General features: G+C 35.0%; 1 protein-coding gene across 1 annotated transcript; it reads left to right on the top strand.

Annotated features, from left to right (window-relative positions):
• Window positions 1-2,548: 2,548 nt before the first annotated feature.
• On the top strand, window positions 2,549-17,591 carry LOC138312145 (multiple epidermal growth factor-like domains protein 10; the record flags this gene model as incomplete). The annotated part of the gene is made up of 9 exons (XM_069253169.1): window positions 2,549-2,755; window positions 8,501-8,740; window positions 9,303-9,542; window positions 9,902-10,117; window positions 10,444-10,737; window positions 14,949-15,047; window positions 16,151-16,330; window positions 16,702-16,836; window positions 17,159-17,591. Coding segments are annotated over 9 exons (1,892 nt in total), but the record flags the coding sequence as incomplete, so codon positions are not given.
• Between the last annotated feature and the right edge of the window lie 535 nt (window positions 17,592-18,126).

The following is an 18,126-nucleotide window of genomic DNA, read 5'->3' as shown; positions in this document are numbered from 1 at the left end:
ACAATCACAATTTAACATTGAACAAAATAAGATTTCATTTAGCCTAGACAAATATTTATGAGTACATTGCATTAGATTCAGTTTTCCCATAAACCTATTGTAATTGTTAAAGACTTTTTTATATAGCTGTAATCTGAAATGTATCCCAATATATGATATGATCAAACAAATGTATTTTGTTGTTTTTGTAGATGAGCACGCACGCTTTCGTCGTGTTGACGTTATGCCCCGAAAAGGCGAATGACAAATGTCACCAGGGTTACATATCCGCTTTAAGCCCTACACAGGGGTCACACCAATCCCTTCACATGTATCGCTGGTAACATTACTTGGTCCCTACATGAATATGAACATTACATACCTTGTCTGAATTCACGTTTTTTTTTTACTTTTTTGCAAAGTTTTTGCTCAAACAACATCTACAACATGCGCACGTTCTATTCACGTCTTTTGTACCATCGAAATGATTATTTATCTTTTGACCTTTCCACGATAAAAATACAAATAATCATTTTCAATCTGTCATTCCACAAACGAAATTTAACCCAACTAACATCTTTCTATAACCCCGCTCTGAAAAAGACTAAACACAGCAAACCCTATTAACTGAGTGATGATTGCACATCAATCTAATAACTACTTTCAGTAGAAATTGAACTCTCCTGAAATATCGCATACATGTCTAAAGCTTCACTAGTCGATAAGTATGTTGCGGCTAAAGTTCACCAGGATTACACTTATATACTTCCTCACAGAAAAAAAATATTACAGCACGCATTAAATTACATAAAATATATTTTTAAATGATTTGATCAGTCTCAACTAGGGGTCGAACGCGGGACCTCCTGCTTACTAGTTTAACACCCAACCGATCGAGCTGAAGAGAATAAAAATAACATGATGTGATGTCGTTTCCTATCTGTTTCGACGTCCATGGATTACACAATAAAACATTCTAAAAAACCATTAAATAAACATTCTAGACTTTCGCCTTGTAATAATTTCAAAGTGATAGTACGTGCAACTACGTCGCATTAACCACCAGTGTCATCTGATGTCAGGATTTTACTGCCTACAGTCATTCACGAAACGACTACCGCACGGACACGTAGCCCAGATGGTAGTCCTGTGGTATGTCGGAAACTAACCGTGACTTAAAAACTCTACATCGCTTAATCCATTACGAGAATGAAAGAGTTGCTTCAAAAGAGTGCGCCTGCATTATCGATAATATGAGTAAGGCATACTCAGGAAAACCCAGGCGAAGTAGCAATCTCGGGTAATAGTAATAGGGAAGGACTACATATGTCGTTTGGTTTAGGTTTGATTTACTTAACGTCCTATTGAAATCAAAGGTCATTTAAGGACGTCACTCGTGGCAAATATCAACAATCAGCTGTTTTAAGCAAATGGGCGGGAAAGTAGTGGACTGTGAAGATGGTTTTTAATTCTAACTAATGTCCATGCTACCTTGTAAACAAAAACGTTTATACTGCTATGGAAAAATTTATATGATAGAAATGACTTATTTAACTGAATAACCCAGAACTACGAAAAAAATAAAATAAAAATCCCTTTGACAGAAAATTTGAAAATTCGAATATATATAAGAATTTATCAAGATATCTTGTTTACCTGGCATGACCAGGACCTGCAACCAACTTTTAATCCATTTAATTACAGTAATCTGATTCGTAGCTATCGTTCTTCCATGTAAACACGGATCAAAACGTTGTTTCAATACTAAAGCCATGTAATGGCAACGTGGAGATTCGAGAATGATGTCCTTGGATTAGGGTTATATTAGCCGTATGTATAAAAATGCTTATCATACTGTGCTATAGAAAGAGCATATTAAATTCCAATGTCACCAGGATTTAACTTCAGATAACGTCTAAACTGATAGTATAGCGTTCCTTATCGCTATAAAAACCTTACAATATGACATTTAACTTCTTTGTACATAACAAGTGCAAAAATATATATAGATATCATCATTGGATAAAGAGCATACTGTGGAACCTACTAACATAATATGATAGGACATTACAAAATATTTCTTCTGGTGTATATCGGAATATGCTCCGTGAATGGCTCACGTAAGTACTTTGTGTTAGCACTCCTTAATTAAATATACTTCATGTCTATGTTGAAAAGGGCAGGGGTGTTTCACCTACGTGGAGGTATATAGCGACAGTCGCCGAGCCGCATTACTTTTACCAAGTAAACTACGTCAAACAAATTTACTAATTTTCATCAGCACCTATATGCCTTCGAATTAAATGAATGTGTATCATCTTTTGGTTTGAATTGTCTCGAGCTTGGTGATTCATTAATAATTCGATATTCTAAACTTTTGATCTAAAGGTGCTTGAGCTTGTCCTTTCAAACACCTTTACATATTCACATTAAATATTTTAACTATTGCATGTTTACTCCTTTTAATGGTCGGCTATTTTAATCTTAAAATGAATTAAGTTTTATTCCATTGGATTTACATTATAACACACATATACTTGCATTACAGTTGATATTATTAATATTTCAGAAAACTTGGCTTTAAATAAAGCAGCATCACAAAGTTCAACATATGAGGATTCAAACGCCAGCTGGGCAGTCGATGGAATCCTTGACAATAATTTAGTGAGTGGAAACTGTTCCCACACAGATGTGAATCAGACCAAGGCATGGTGGAAGGTAGACCTAGGACAGGTGTTCAGGATACAGATGATCAACATCTCGTACAGACATCATGGTAAGTGATGATCTACCTTTAAAAGAAGGACAGACTTGTCAATAAATTAATGTATGATAGACAATGTCCTGTATACCGGACAAAAGAAAATGGTATACATTTATATCTACATTTTGCCATACATACTCCTATTAGTGTAATGATAATTATGATCTGCATTATGAGTGAATAAATGCAGCCTAGACTTGGTGTAGTAATACATATTTGTATGACTGTTTACCGACTGTTTACCGACACTAAGTTAGACCGCCCGTGAAAATTTACTCCGTCAATGAAGTAAACAAGTTCAGTTATAAAAATGATATAAAGCAACCTTTCAAAGTGTTGATTATTAATGAGAAACTGAACAGTTACTGACAAAAATTGATTTATAGGGACTTTTTATCATATTGGCCTGGTTTGTTCAGTTTAAATGGTTGAAGCAAGAAATTCGAATTCTCACTCGCATCTAAAAATATGTGTCATTGCAGAATAAACAAATAAATCTAAAGCTATCAAATGTTATTACATGCATATTTTAATAATTGGAGATATAGATGCAATCTTGATAGCAGATACATAGCACCCTAACAATCCTTTAATGAAATAGTATTGGATTGATCCGTACACCCGGTGTTTTTGTTATGTCCTGCGTGACAAACCTTGTGTTGTGTTCGAGATTCCATTTGTTATTGGGATTTCCCCGTTTCCGGTTCATACTTATGTATATTTTGATTGGCTGTTATTTTTGATATCTAGTCCGCTCACCCGCTTGAGCATGTGCTGTTCATGGCAAATTATTAAATTTGGATATATAGCAAGGCTTTGTTAGCTTAGTATGGCGAGTTTTGACGGAAGCTTTTATGTAGCTGGTCAGCTCCATTCTCTTTCTACAATGTTGGAGTCGGGAATTAAAATATAGTGTGCTGTAGTTGTTCAGCTTAGGTCTGTATTGTTTGGCTATGTTGTCTTGCTGGTGAAAAGCGTTCTCTGAAATTATTCTTTGATGTTCTGTATTTCATCTCCGTACATTGCGTATTGTCTATAATAATATGTTGAACTTTATATACTGTATTGTCGTCCGTTGATCTGTAGACCTAGCCAGCGGAGGTCGATACGGAACCACAGAGTTGAGAAACCTTTAAAAATCCACTATACGAGGTTACGCATCGTTGACGAATACTGAAACTTTTACAAATTATTAAATATAATGTCAGTATTGTTATACGTACTTTTAATCATCCGAGTATCTGTGTAATCGCAATTAATGATTTTGCCAAAGACTTGGTGGATGCATAATTCAAACCATTTATGAAGAAAAATGTAAATATTAACTATAACATTTAGGTTGCATAACAAGACTGCATAATGATCAACATTGTCGTTTAGTATAAATTGTCAGAAAAAATAAGCCAAATAATCATGTGGTTCCTATAGATAATCTACCAGATTTTGAACCACACATTAGTGTGTATTTAAGTCTTTCAAATGGATGTCGAACACATTAGTGGGGGAGGAGAAATAGGTTCCCATGTACCCCTCTGGCAGTTTTTCGAAACATGTTTTTATGACCGGTATTATGTCTAGTTTCATTAAATGCTCTGCATTAAATGGAACTAATGTTCCATTGGGGTCATATGGCGCCATCTTGGATTTCATAAAAAATGGCCAAAATGATACATTCGCATAATACGCGCATAGAGAACCAGACATCGTACAGGAGCAAATCTAAACACAACTTTTTAGATTTGATTGAAATATGTTGAATACGATTAAAATCATAATAATGATGTTACGTCTTCTCAGTTTTCTTAAATGGTCGGGAAAATATTGAATTTTTCCGTGCTTTTTAATAAAAGAATCGATAAATGTCATATTTTTTACAAAATTTTGACAAAACATTTTGTAACAGTAATATCGACTTGAGGTACCCTTGTGTAAACATATATGTACTATGAAAAGATAGATCGCATGAGTGAGGTGGAAAAGAAGAGGGAACCTACCCCCTACCCCCCCCCCTCCCCCGCCCGAAAATAAAATAAAAAAAACAACCTTTAAAATGAATAAATTACAACTCCAATATTCTGGCAAAACACGTTTGTAACAGTTATTTAAGGAATAGATGTTTGTTTTGTTGAGGTTATGAGGGTATAATGATAATGGAGCACGTGTAAATTTTATGTAACCCGGCAAACGGGCTCCATTATCATTATACCCGCATAACCTCAACAAAATAAACATATATTCCTTATATTTACAGTTTTTCAAGTAAATGAATATTATTTTTTCCCGCGGCAGTTGCATATTTTTATTGAAATACTCATATTTTTTTCTCTCCCGTCATCATCAACGAATTCGAATGAACAGCTGATTGGAATCGAGTCATTCATATGTTCCCGCCAAAAGTGGAGTCATGACCTCACGTTGCTACGCCATCGACTATTCGCGTAACAATAGAATCGCCGCGCGTGTTGTGCTAGCATGTATACACTGATAATGATAATACTAGAAAGCATGGTTATTGAGTCCATGTCAGTGCAAACTGTAAATATTCTGAAATGAACTGAGTCTTGTCTAAACATGTGCATTACAAAAAGATTTAATAGTTTTTAGCAGACGAATCGTGGACCACCCCCTTCCCCCCTAACACAACAAGTAATAGAGGAAAAATCACATAATTACATAAATGACATATTCCGTGATTCAGTAAACATTTAAAGGCTAGTTAACATGTTTTATCTATGATCCAGACAGTTCCCAAATACAACCAGAACATGTTAACACCGTAATAATCCACTTCCTTTTAGTTAAAAACAACTAAAAAAAACACATTTGAATTTTTCATTAACTTATCGGCTCGTGCCAGGGACGAAAAGTACCACAGAGTTAGAATAATTCTCCTTAAATTTTTCGTTCTGAAGACACGATAGTATAGCACAGCTCATTACCACAAAACTAAATCCTTTTGGTCTCACGACTGCTCCTTTGGTTTTCTCCAAACTGCTGTTATGTTGGCAAAGAGTTTGGAAATTAATGTTCACATCTATTTCGACGATTCCCCCATGCTCCACCTTGTGCGGGAATATTTAGAGTAGAACGCCCGTTTGGTCCTGAAACGTTTGCTCAAAGTCGACTTTATTCCTTCCAGAGAGTTATTTAGTTCAGGGTTTGCCCTTACACCTTTAATAGAAGTTTCAAGAAGACCAGAGATCTTACTTGGACCTTCATCGCTAGGTCCACCTAGGTCACATCGACCAGGTGCGTTGATTTCTCAGTTTTCTGAACTCTCAACTCCCTGGCAGATGTGGTCTTCTTAGGGAGACTTCAAACCAGACCTCTCCAGATGTTCCTCTTCGCAAGCTGGGTCCCTGCCAGCAGGGAATAGGAGGCATGGCTTCCTCTCAGCCAGTCCGTGAAGGAGTTCGCTCGGTGGTGGACTGGATGTTCAAAGACAATGTTGGTTCTCTGTCGGAGAGTTTGGGGATCTGTTGTTTTTGTAGGGACTCTGCAAGCTAGCACGATCCCATTCCAATTGTCGGACAACTCTACATGACTTGAGAGAAAGGGGATCAAGTGCTTTGTTCTTGCTTCCTATTCGGATGATATGTTGTGGGGGGAAATCATTGCAAGCCGTCGGGGTTATGACAGAATGAAAATCTCGGGGATCACCTCTCACATTAACGGGCTGGAGATGAGGGGCTGCCGCTTATTTAGTTGGCTGTATGCAAGCATTCTACAGATGGTGGGCGGATTTATACATTCCATCATTGGTTTATGTGTTGCCGAGACTAAGGTTTCAATATTGTCTCTGGTGGTTGTTCGGTTTTCCCACATTTGCGGCGTCCTGGAAGATGCTTGAGAGCGTGGAAAGGGGAATAGTCTCAGAAGGTTTCACATTCTTTGGTCTTCTTACTTGCGTCCATGGAACGATTGCATTGAGTGTAAGAGGATGATCCGTTCCATCTATGCTATGGTGGATTCCCAGCTTATCTTTATAGAACGCAAAAAACTCTCTGTATTAGGAATCGCATTTTCCAGTAGTTGATTCCACTTCTTTGTCGTGCAAGGCCCTATCTTTAGCCAGTTGGGGAAATCAGGTTGAATGCTTCTTATGGCCTGCTTGCTCTTCCTCAGAAAATCATTGTTCCAGGCGTATTAGCGAAACAAATAAACAGCCGGTTTGTATGACAGAATGGCAGCTAAATCCCTCGATTTTCGAGGGCATTTGCCAGGTGTGGAAATGTTTTCCTTTTCACTAGGGAATATCCGGTTGTAGCGACCCAGTCTGTGACTGTTCCTCCCCTCCTCCAGCAGACATTATATTTATTTGTAGTTTTTTTTAACTGTATGTCAGCAGGCATCGCTGAATGGTAATCACTTTTTTTTCATAGGGGAGATATTATCCGAAAATTCAAGGAGACAAAGAATCGAACTAAGTGGTATTTTTACACTGAACCGATAATTTATGAAAAAAATCTATGTTTTCCAGTTTGTTTTCACTAAAAAGAAATGGATTTATTGGGATTTGCACTGAATCATGGATAAATATGTTTACTGCATGTCGCTAATATGTATTTTTTTCTAAATATGGGGGGCTGGGGAGGGCCCATCTCGCTCCCATTCTTTACTTTATAACTTTTATAATGATGCATATGTTTAAGAGAAAGAGTCAGTTCATTTCAGAATAACTGCTACAATGTGTTTTTGCTTTTTAACATATCAATATTTTCATTTTTGTTTTTATTTTTCCTTTTCGAGGAGGGGGGGGGAGTCCCTCTATTTTTCCCGCCTCACACTCATGCGATTGACCTTTTTATTAATACACATTTCCACAAGCGTTTGACACAAGGGTTACCGCGTATTTTTCTGTCATTTCACAAAATTGAGAAGACTCAAACGTCATTATTATGATTTTATCTGTGTGTTGTCTGGTTCTCTATCTATGCGCGTACATGCGAATGCGTCATTTTGACCATTTTTGATAACAGAAATCCAAGAAGGCCGCTATATGACCCCCCATGGGAACATTTATGTTGTCAAATGGCAACAAGAATAAAATGAAACTAGACTTCTTACCAGGTCCCTAATATCTGCTAAAAAACTTTGAAAGGTCCATGTTTACGCTTTGTCGTACTATCTATCACCAGTCCTAATGTTTGATGACACTTTGTCTTTATATTAAATGGTTTTAATATTGCTTTTTACGATCTCAGCTTAAAATGCTTCCTTTTAACTCTACACTATATTAGTGTATTAATCTATCAATATGCATTTATTAATGCTATGTTGGCATATACACTCATTATCTGATAGCTGTTTTAAATCCCTCGAGAAAACTTTAGTAACACAGTGTTTTGTACAAATTTGATGTTTCAGGTTGTAATAACGTACTTTGGTTATTACCCTTGTAATGGTTCTGTGATTATTATATATACAAACCAACTGGATCTTTTGATTTTTTACCAAAATTGTAAACTAATCTTTATGTTCTAACCACAAAGCATATTGATACTTTTGTGTTTTCACGGCGATAATTAGGCATCACAAGATACTAATGTCATTACTGTAATAAATATTTGCGAACTTTAAATATAAAATTTATTGTATTGGGAATGTATTGTATTGTAAAAAAATTCGCGAAGTTTGCGAAAAACTGCCCCCCTCACGTTTAGGGTACTATTTTACACTATATATATCATTTTTTGTTTTTAGATCTCAAATAATTGTTTTATCTCATTATTCGTCTGTTGATGGAATCTTCTACAGGGGAAGATATTTTGAAAGGTTACAGTCTGTACGTTACAAATAATACCAGTATGACTCGACCTGATGGATCTATAAATGAACACCACGGTCATCTGTGTTACCATGCCAACGGTGCAAGGTCACCGATGCTCAGCCAGACTACACACAGTGTCATGTTACACGGACAGTGCATAGTTTTCCATAACAATAGATCGAATGGGGAAGACGTATTTTTGGAACTGTGTGAAGTCCAAGTCTACGGTAAATCCCGTTCCATATGGGGTTATTATCGCCAGCGTAGAATAAATGATGATAGAGGGCGATTTTAAAACACCATATGGACCGAAACAATGGTTCTTAAATATTGCCGAGGTCCATATGGGGGTTATATCGCCCGCGTAGAATAAATGATGATAGAGGGCGATAAAACACCATATGGACCGAAACAATGGTTCTTAATTTTTATATTAGGTATGACGTTTCTTTAAAAGATGTCAAAAACAATCTCTGATTTGTATATTAATTACACGAAAAGCATTGGTGAAAGAACGTTACTACTGTATGAAGAGTTAAACACTGAAGAGACACGTTTTCCTTTCTTTACGTATCATACAGGCCGAAATGATACCACTAGTTTTCCAACTCTTGGTTTCGAGTGGTAATAATCTTTAATAATCTATATACGGATTTCCTCCACCGTCTAAACACGTTTTTGGCCTATTGATGCTAAACGTTTGATGTAATATTTATATTCATAAAACAAAAAAAAAATTGCATAATAATAGCCACGTTTTAAAAAAATGAAATTTCCGTTTCGATACAGGATGTCCAGTTGGTCAGTTTGGATATAACTGTGGCGGTACCTGTCACTGTAGGACTGGTGGCTGTGACCCGGACACTGGACAGTGTGATGTAAAGGGATGTGAGACAGGGTGGATGGGACTGTCTTGTAGTCTCCGATGTCACTGTGACGGGGGCATGGCCTGTGATATAGATACTGGGGCGTGTCCAGGAAGACGATGTCAGCCTGGATGGTCGGGATATAGCTGTTTTGTGGGACCACGTGTGATAACGTGTGTAATCAATGATGGTTTACTGTTAAAAAGGATGTTATTATTTTCGGTAGTAGACATACCTGGCGCTTGTTTTTGCAATTAAAATGGATAACTAATATTATTTTGATGATCATCATTATTTCATAAAACTATTATCCTTGCTCCATGAATGATATTAAAACTAAAACACGGATAAAAACGTCATAATAAATGTTTGGTGTTAACTAATTGCCATGAATCCTTTTGAGGTGATACACGACACGATAAAATCGACAAGCCGATTTCTATGTATGAACTTATAACTGGTGATATGGACCAATCCATACCTTGAGTGTTTCTTGGTTTTATTGTAATTAATCGTTTTCAGGAGATCTTGCACATGGTAAAACCGCCAGCCAGAGTTCCACGAATGGTCAGTTTGTAGCCACTATGGCAGTAGATGGGGTTATAACAAAGGATGTAGGATCTGATGGAAGTTGTTCACATACAGATCCAGAAGGAAGTCACCCAGAGGCCTGGTGGGAAGTAGATCTCGGGAGCGTCCAACAGATACGGACGATTAACATTGTCTACAGAGAGTTGTGTAAGTAACTGACATTGTAGATATAACCATACACGTATTTGTATAAGCATATCCAGTTAATATTGGTAGGTGTAAAAATAAAACTCACAATTGAATTCTAACGATGGTAGCTTTAATATGCCTTTTAAAGAACTGTGTTGAACTAAGTTTAACTGGAATACATGAGCTAAACTAATCTGACAAATTACAATACATATATATTGGTTGTATTTACACTCAAATGAAATATAGGATTTAATTGTTCAATATAACAAACTCGTACTTTTGTCCATCGTACTTATTTGTATCTAGAATTTGATAAAGCATGTCTGTTCACTCGCGCAGAGATATCTACCGAATGTCCGGATTTTACCTGTACGTATCAAACAGTTCAGTTGCTCTAAACATCCACCAAGTATTGCGAACATCCCACCTATGTTACCATGATCGAGGACCCGGCCTACCATCATATATCCAGTCACTGTCCTGTCCTGTATCTGGTCAGTATGTTATATTCTACAACAAACGGCCTGCTGACTATGAACCTAGAAATGTTACCTACTACAGCGAAACGAACGCAGTCATAGAGCTCTGTGAAGTACAGGTGCTAGGAGGTATATATGCATTGTTCCCTAAACAATGCAATCTTTGAATGCTAATGTATAACGTATATTCTGCGCGTATCTGAAATGTTCTTGTCAGCATATTAATATTAATTGGATAACATGTGTGCTAGAAATTGACAATACTTTAACCCATATTAAGTAAATGATACACTCTTCTTCTACACATGGAGATAGATGGTCGTATAATTCAAAATAATATTGGCATTTGAGATTTATTCATATATTTCCTTTTCAAAGTTGTGTTTGCATAAATGATATGAGATGAAAATTGTTGAGATATATAGAGGTTACGCAATGAGTAACTATTGGATATGAAATTTAATTCACTAGGTTGCATTATTTTTTAAAAAGTTACAAAAAGATGACTCGACAACATCATGTCTAAAATTTTTAATTGATTCATTTCAACTTGTGGATATTTGGAGAATTCGTAACCCAAGAAAATCGGATTACACATTCAAAAGGGGAATTTCAAAATCAAGAATAGACATGTTTCTTGTTACCAAAGACATTGAAAATGATATAGCTAAAACAGATATTACATCATGTGTTCATAGCGACCATAATATGATTACATTAAAAATCAATACAGATAAGGTGACAAATGGTCCAGGACGTGGAAAATGAATGTTAATACAATAAAAAACGATATGTTCAAAAATACATTTCAAGCCTTTTGGACTCTTTGGGTTACAGAAAAGAACAAATATGATAAATTGAAAGACTGGTGGAACATAGCAAAAAATAAGATTAAAGAAATAACAATTTCTGTTGCAAAGTGCTTGAATAAGACCGATAGGTACATTGATGAAATTGAAAAAGAACTGGATGCATTAACAAAGACTAACCCAGATAATGAAAAAATTCAACATGCTAACTAACATTCTGAGAGAGCATTGTAGTAATAAAGCAACAGGGTTGAGAGTAAGAGCGAGAGTTCAGGAGTTCGAAGAGCATGAAAGATCAACAAAATATTTTTTTTAACCTAGAAAAAACAGCGTGCTAAAGAAAAGCTTTGGCATGAAATTAAAACCACAGAAGGAGATTATAAAAAATGACATAAAATTCTATCCAAAAAGAACAGATTAAATTTTATAAGCAACTCTTTACATCGAAAGGATGGGACAGAGATGCTGCGGATATTCTTTTAGTTAATCTAGAGAACAAAATTTTAGATGATCAAAGAACATGTATGGATAAAGAGATGAGCGAAGATGAAATATTTAAGAGTATCAGTGAAATGAAAAAGAATAAATCCCGGGTGAAGATGGAATTGTTTCAGAATTTTGTCAGATTTACTGGCACATAATTAAAAAGAATTTATTGAACTAGTTTATGAAATATGTAATACAAATAAGTTATCAACATCACAAACAAAAGGAATACTAACGTTATTGTACAAAAAAGGCGAGCGTGAGACATTAAAAATTGGCTACCACTAACAATGCTAAACATTGACTATAAGATAATTGTAAAAACATTGGCCAACAGAATAAAGAAAGTTCTTCCAGATATCATACATCCGGATCAAAAAGGTTTCGTTCCTGGAAGAAACATTGCTGACGCGAATAGATTGATACAGGATGTATTTGGATATACTAATTTAGAGAATGAAGAGGGGTCTGTTATCTTTCTAGAACAACAAAAGCTTTCGATAGGGTTGAATGGGGATGGATAAACAAATGTCTCGAGCGATTTGATTTTGGAATAAATTTACGGGGTTGGGTATAAATGTTGTTAGTGGATGCGAAGACATGTATTAAGACAAATGGTTTTATCTCGGAATTATTTTGGCATTTCAAGATCTGCAAGGCAGGGCTGTCCTAATCGCACCAATTTTGTACATTTTTCAAGCAGAATCTTTGGCATGTTCAATTCGCAAAAGCAATAGTATAAACGGTTTTAAAACTTCCAGGTCAAATTGAAACAAAAATTAATATGTTTGCTGATGATACGCAATTGTTTCTTAGAGATGAAAAGTCAATTACGGAATCGTTTAAAATTTTAGGACAATATGAAAAAAGCATCAGGCTCAAAGGTAAATCTACAAAAAAACTACTGGAATATATCTTGGAAGATGGAAAAATAATCTACCTAGATTCACAGCAATCAATTGGACACGATCGAACATCAAAACACTAGGTATTCACCATGGGCATGAAATAGATAACGACGCAATATGGGGAGACAAAATAAATAAGATTAATAGTTGTATGCACGTTTGGAAAGCAAGAAACCTGTCTATCTTCGGTAAAAATGTTATTATTAAATCACTTATTATATCTAAGATTGGCCACGAATTAGACGCTCGTGGAATACCTGATAAATATTTGAAGGAATTAAACACACTAATTTGGATTTTTTTGTGAAATGGGAAGGATATGGTTCCTAGAAAGGATGCGTTCTCCAAAGTGTATTGGAGGCATGGATGTTATGGATGCTAGTTTTTTTTCACATTGAGTAAACAAATAAAATTGTTATATAAAAAAATTAAAATTCCCATTACTTCATGGAATGCAATTGGTCAGTACTGGCTGCAATCATTAGACAGTAAGTTTGGAAGCAATTTCTTTCTGTCTAAATGCTCAGACACTAATTCGTTAAACTTTAGTCGTATTTCTAAATTTTACAAAAACTTGTTATCAGCATGGTCCACACTTTTAAGAGCTAATGATGCAAGAAACATACAGGAACTTTTGAATCAAGATTTATTTGGCAATCATATGATTGTATTTAATAGAAAACCACTTTTCTTTAACTCCTTTTCAAGCAGTGGAATACATACGGTAGTTGATGTATGGGATTCCACACAGAAACAGTTCAAAAGTGATCGAGATATTTATGGGAAACTAAGAGATAAAAGAAACTGCATTTCAGAGTTATCGAGATTGAAGTCTGCAATACCAATGAAATATAAACGAATATTACGCGAGGAAGATTTTTAAATAAGGAAAAATCTAATATTTTGTGGATTCTGAATTGAATTGCATTGATCGAAATAATAAAATAATCGAATATAAAAATTTAAAACTCAAATCAGTAAGCATGAACTTAACGGGAATAATAGACCCGATGTTGAAATAAAATGGGAGAACCTTTATCAAATACAATTTCAATGGAAAGATATCTGGTTAAATTGTTTTAATATATTAACATGTCTTAAGATTAAAGAATTTCAATGGAAAATGTATCCACCAACTTTTATATACAGAAAAGAAGATAATAAAATTCGGTAACTCAAATGGAAAATGTCATTTATGCAAAGTCGAAAACGAATATATACAACATTTATTCTTCAGTTGTGCTTATACAAAACTTATTTTGGATTATATGGATACCATAATGAAAAACGTTGTACCTGAATATATTTCAGGAACACTAGATAAAGAAGAAATTGTTATTCTTGGTTATCCTGGTAAAAGTAGACTTGCTTTATTAATGTGCGCGCGCGTGTGTGTGTGTGTGTGTGTGTGCGTATGCGCGCGCGTGTGTGTGTGTGTGTGTGTGCTGTATGCATTTATTAAAAGTGTGTATTGTACATGTATGTTGTGTAGGTGTATGAGTTGAAGTAGAATAGATAAAATTGTTTCTGTTAGCTGGTGGTTAAGTGATTCTCTGTTGCTCTGAGTGAAAAAAAGTAGCAAAAGTCAAGAGCTTAAACGATTGTCTTTTGTTACTGTTAAAATAATCAACGAGATCGAAATAAATTCGTAACTATTTTAAGCGATATTGAATCATTTGTGTGAATGCAAATCGTATGTAAAATAGGCGTACTGATGTATCACCCGTATTGCAAAAAAAAGCTTATGATATTAAAAAATGCATTTTTATTAATATTTTATTAATCAACAAATTTCTTTTATAAATAGCATCGTTATATTTGTTTAAATTAAGGTAAATTTACTATGAAACCATACAGAGTTATTGTACTATTATATCCAAAACAAAATCAATCGCTGACTATATGTGCGCAAACGAAGTGCACTAGGTCAAAGTTCAATTTCCACACCAATCAAAATAACGGAAGGTGTTATTACACTAGAAGAAACTCAATCTATTTATCCAACATCCAGTACGTTTATACAATGACCAGAGAGTGGAAAAACACGATGTATTTTGGTAGAAATGTTATATACAAAGGACTGTTTATGTAATCCTGTTTACTTTGAAAGATGCATCCATAATAAATGTTTTGACCAGTTCTTGTATATTTTTTTACATAACAGGGTGTGCTAACCACACATTTGGACGAGACTGTACCCAGACCTGTCATTGTGTTAACTCTGACTGTAACATTGGGTCCGGGGTATGTAATGTACTTGGATGTACGGAAGGATGGAAGGGGGCAAACATGTAGTCAAGGTAACGACCTAACAACAAGATAAACATAGACATAGACTTATGGACATCGTAAAAGCTTTGCTTTGTTCAAGCAGGTGATTATAAATAGTTTGTACGAGAAAGAAAGACAAAAAAACCTCATTAACAAGTTGATATATATCTTGGTAGGATGATTGTTACCTTCACATTTATCCCAATTTGTTGTATTCCAATGGCAAGGTTTGGTGTTCAGGGATAGATTTTTGGATATAATGCTGGTTTCATATCAGTAAAATTGATCAACAGAAGGTCTCACTGATTGGCTTTATGCATACAAACATGAAAACTCGGCTTATAATACCATATCATGAAAGCAGCTGTACTTACATATCAAAACACATGCGAAACAAAACAATAGCTTTGTGTTTGTACAATGGCAAAAAGGATGTTAAGTTGAAGCGAAGTAGTGCCCGTATGAGGAACATTTTCATCAATCAATTTTTTTACGTAGTAGACGACAACCTTGCAATTTAAAAAAGATGACAATATTTAAATGATAATTCCCGGGATGTAAGATGATTAGATATGGTTAAGTTTGCCAATGGTACAATCTTATGTAATATATCATCAAATTATCTGCTTTTGCCGATAAAAAGATGATCAGTTGATCACAATTTTGAAGGCATTTTTAACATTCCATTGTAAAAGTGACGCTATGTTACTATTAAGCACCTTAATTTTTGTTCAGGGCATTTATTGTCAGATGAGATTTTAAAATTGACAATTCGGCTTCATAAAATATTTAAACTATACCAATATGGGTAGCGTGCCAATTTGGTTAGCGTCACGTTAGACCGATGAGTTATATTTCAAAGTACTATTAATATCCTCTTAGCATTAGTTATTGCCCATCAAATTAAATTTTTCAAATACAATATGTTTGTATTTTTGTCCTGTTCGTTATATTATCATTTTGATATGCTGTATCGGATTTGGAATAAGAAGGTTCCAAGATTTTGATGGTCTTTCAACTAAACAAAAAATGAAAAAATTCCTGCTACATGTAAATATTTCTAAACTCATATGATATATGAACTCGTCGTGTAAGCAACAAAGACAATTGATAGAACTGTCACATGTTTCAAAATACAGCCTGTACCAACCAGACATTCGGACGAGACTGTAATCAGACCTGTCATTGTGCTAACTCTGACCGTGACAGGAGGACTGGGGGTATGTAAAGTACCCGGATGTACGGAAGGATGGAAAGGACACACGTGTAGTCAAGGTAACAGTTTGAACATAATCAGGAGTTTACAATATTTAGACGTCCACTACACAGTACCTCTAATATACTTTAATAATATTGAATTACTTGATGTAGATAACTATGTGTGTGAACAAGGTTGACTGGGAATTAAATATTATAGAATATCAAATATATAGACAAAAGTTTTAACAACTCAGCATAAAGGGCTGCAGTTGGCTTAAAAAACTGAAATAAAACGGAACTTAACAATAAGAACACGATTGTTTCCTTTCATCCAATTTACACTTTCATATATGTGATCTTTTATAAGTAAAAAAAATATTGAATTTTATATGTTTGGTGTTTGGCTTTGAAATATTTATGGAATATTTATTTGTTGAAAATTACAGCCTGTAATTACCACACATTCGGACGAGACTGTACCCAGACCTGTCATTGTGCTAGCTCTGACTGTGACAGGATGACTGGGGTATGTAAAGTACCCGGATGTACAGAAGGATGGACAGGAGACACGTGTAGTCGAGGTATGGGAATATCAATAATGTAACAGTGGACATTTGAATATTTGAAATGTATTAACATACGTCTATTGATATTTGGTGTTTACCTAACAATAAATATTGACATGGGTAACCAGATGTATCCTACCTGGTGTCATACACTTGTCTCCCTTTGTATGGTAACCTGCACTAATCACATATTCGTACAAGATTAGCAAACTAGATATTACAGTCAGCATACATGATGTATTTTGCCGTTTATCCATTAAGTTACATTAGTATATCAAAACAATTCACTAAGAAGCAATAGATTAATTAATCGTTATCTATTGGTTTTGTTGTACAGCATGCATCAACCACACATTCGGACGAGACTGTACTCATGTCTGTCAGTGTGCTAACTCTGACTGTGACAGGAAGACTGGGGTATGTAAAGTACCCGGATGTACGGAAGGATGGAGGGGACAGACATGTAGTCAAGGCAAAGATATACCGCTTATTCGTTTTAACTTTGTTACGTTTTTAATGAAAATTAACGCTATAATTCACGAATCAAAGTTTTCGATTAAAAGGCAAACCCTAAAGATAACATATTTTTTTCGACTCCATTTATGTAAGTGTAAGTAGGAATGAAGCGCTGCTATATTTTTGGTGCCGTTTATACTTTCGTTATAGCTAGAAAATGTAATAATTATGAGACACTATATTATTGAAAAAACCCTCTAAATATTTCTTTTTCAATATCAAAAGAAGGTTGTTATACATTCATGAATGGAGATACTTCGTAGAAAATGTATTATATATGGGTAAAAATTTAGCAATTGTAAAACCTCAAATAAGGTAAACAACTTAAGCGTTTTGTAAATCTACGGCGGCGGCCCCACAGTATGAGGGCGTAATGATCTGCTCTATTCCCGAATTTTTCTTATTTGAAGTCAATTAAAGTCAAAAAGTCTTTTCCCTATATAAAGCTGCAGGATTCAGTGATCAGTCAGGTGTGAACAATGTCTTTGACAACAAGTTTAGACCCGCTGTCTCCAATTGCTATGCATCGTAAGAGCGACTATTTTGGGAATTTAACATTTGCTATTCTACTATCGTCCATAACGATATTATTTTTCCTGAACTTGTAACTTTTGACCACTACTGTACACAAAGGTTCTTGTGCTCCAATTTAGTCGACTCAAAACGTAACGTGTATAGCAATACGTTTTTACATTTAAATTCCCACTACAATCTATAATATACTTATCAAATACACAGAATGTCCATCTGAGAAGTTTGGGACCAATTGTTCCAAAGTGTGTCATTGTC

This window comes from Argopecten irradians, unplaced genomic scaffold (assembly GCF_041381155.1).
Source record: "Argopecten irradians isolate NY unplaced genomic scaffold, Ai_NY scaffold_0224, whole genome shotgun sequence".
NCBI lineage: Eukaryota > Metazoa > Mollusca > Bivalvia > Pectinida > Pectinidae > Argopecten > Argopecten irradians.
The sequence above is the reverse complement of the archived record's forward strand: the minus strand, read 5'-3'. Positions and strand labels throughout refer to the sequence as shown.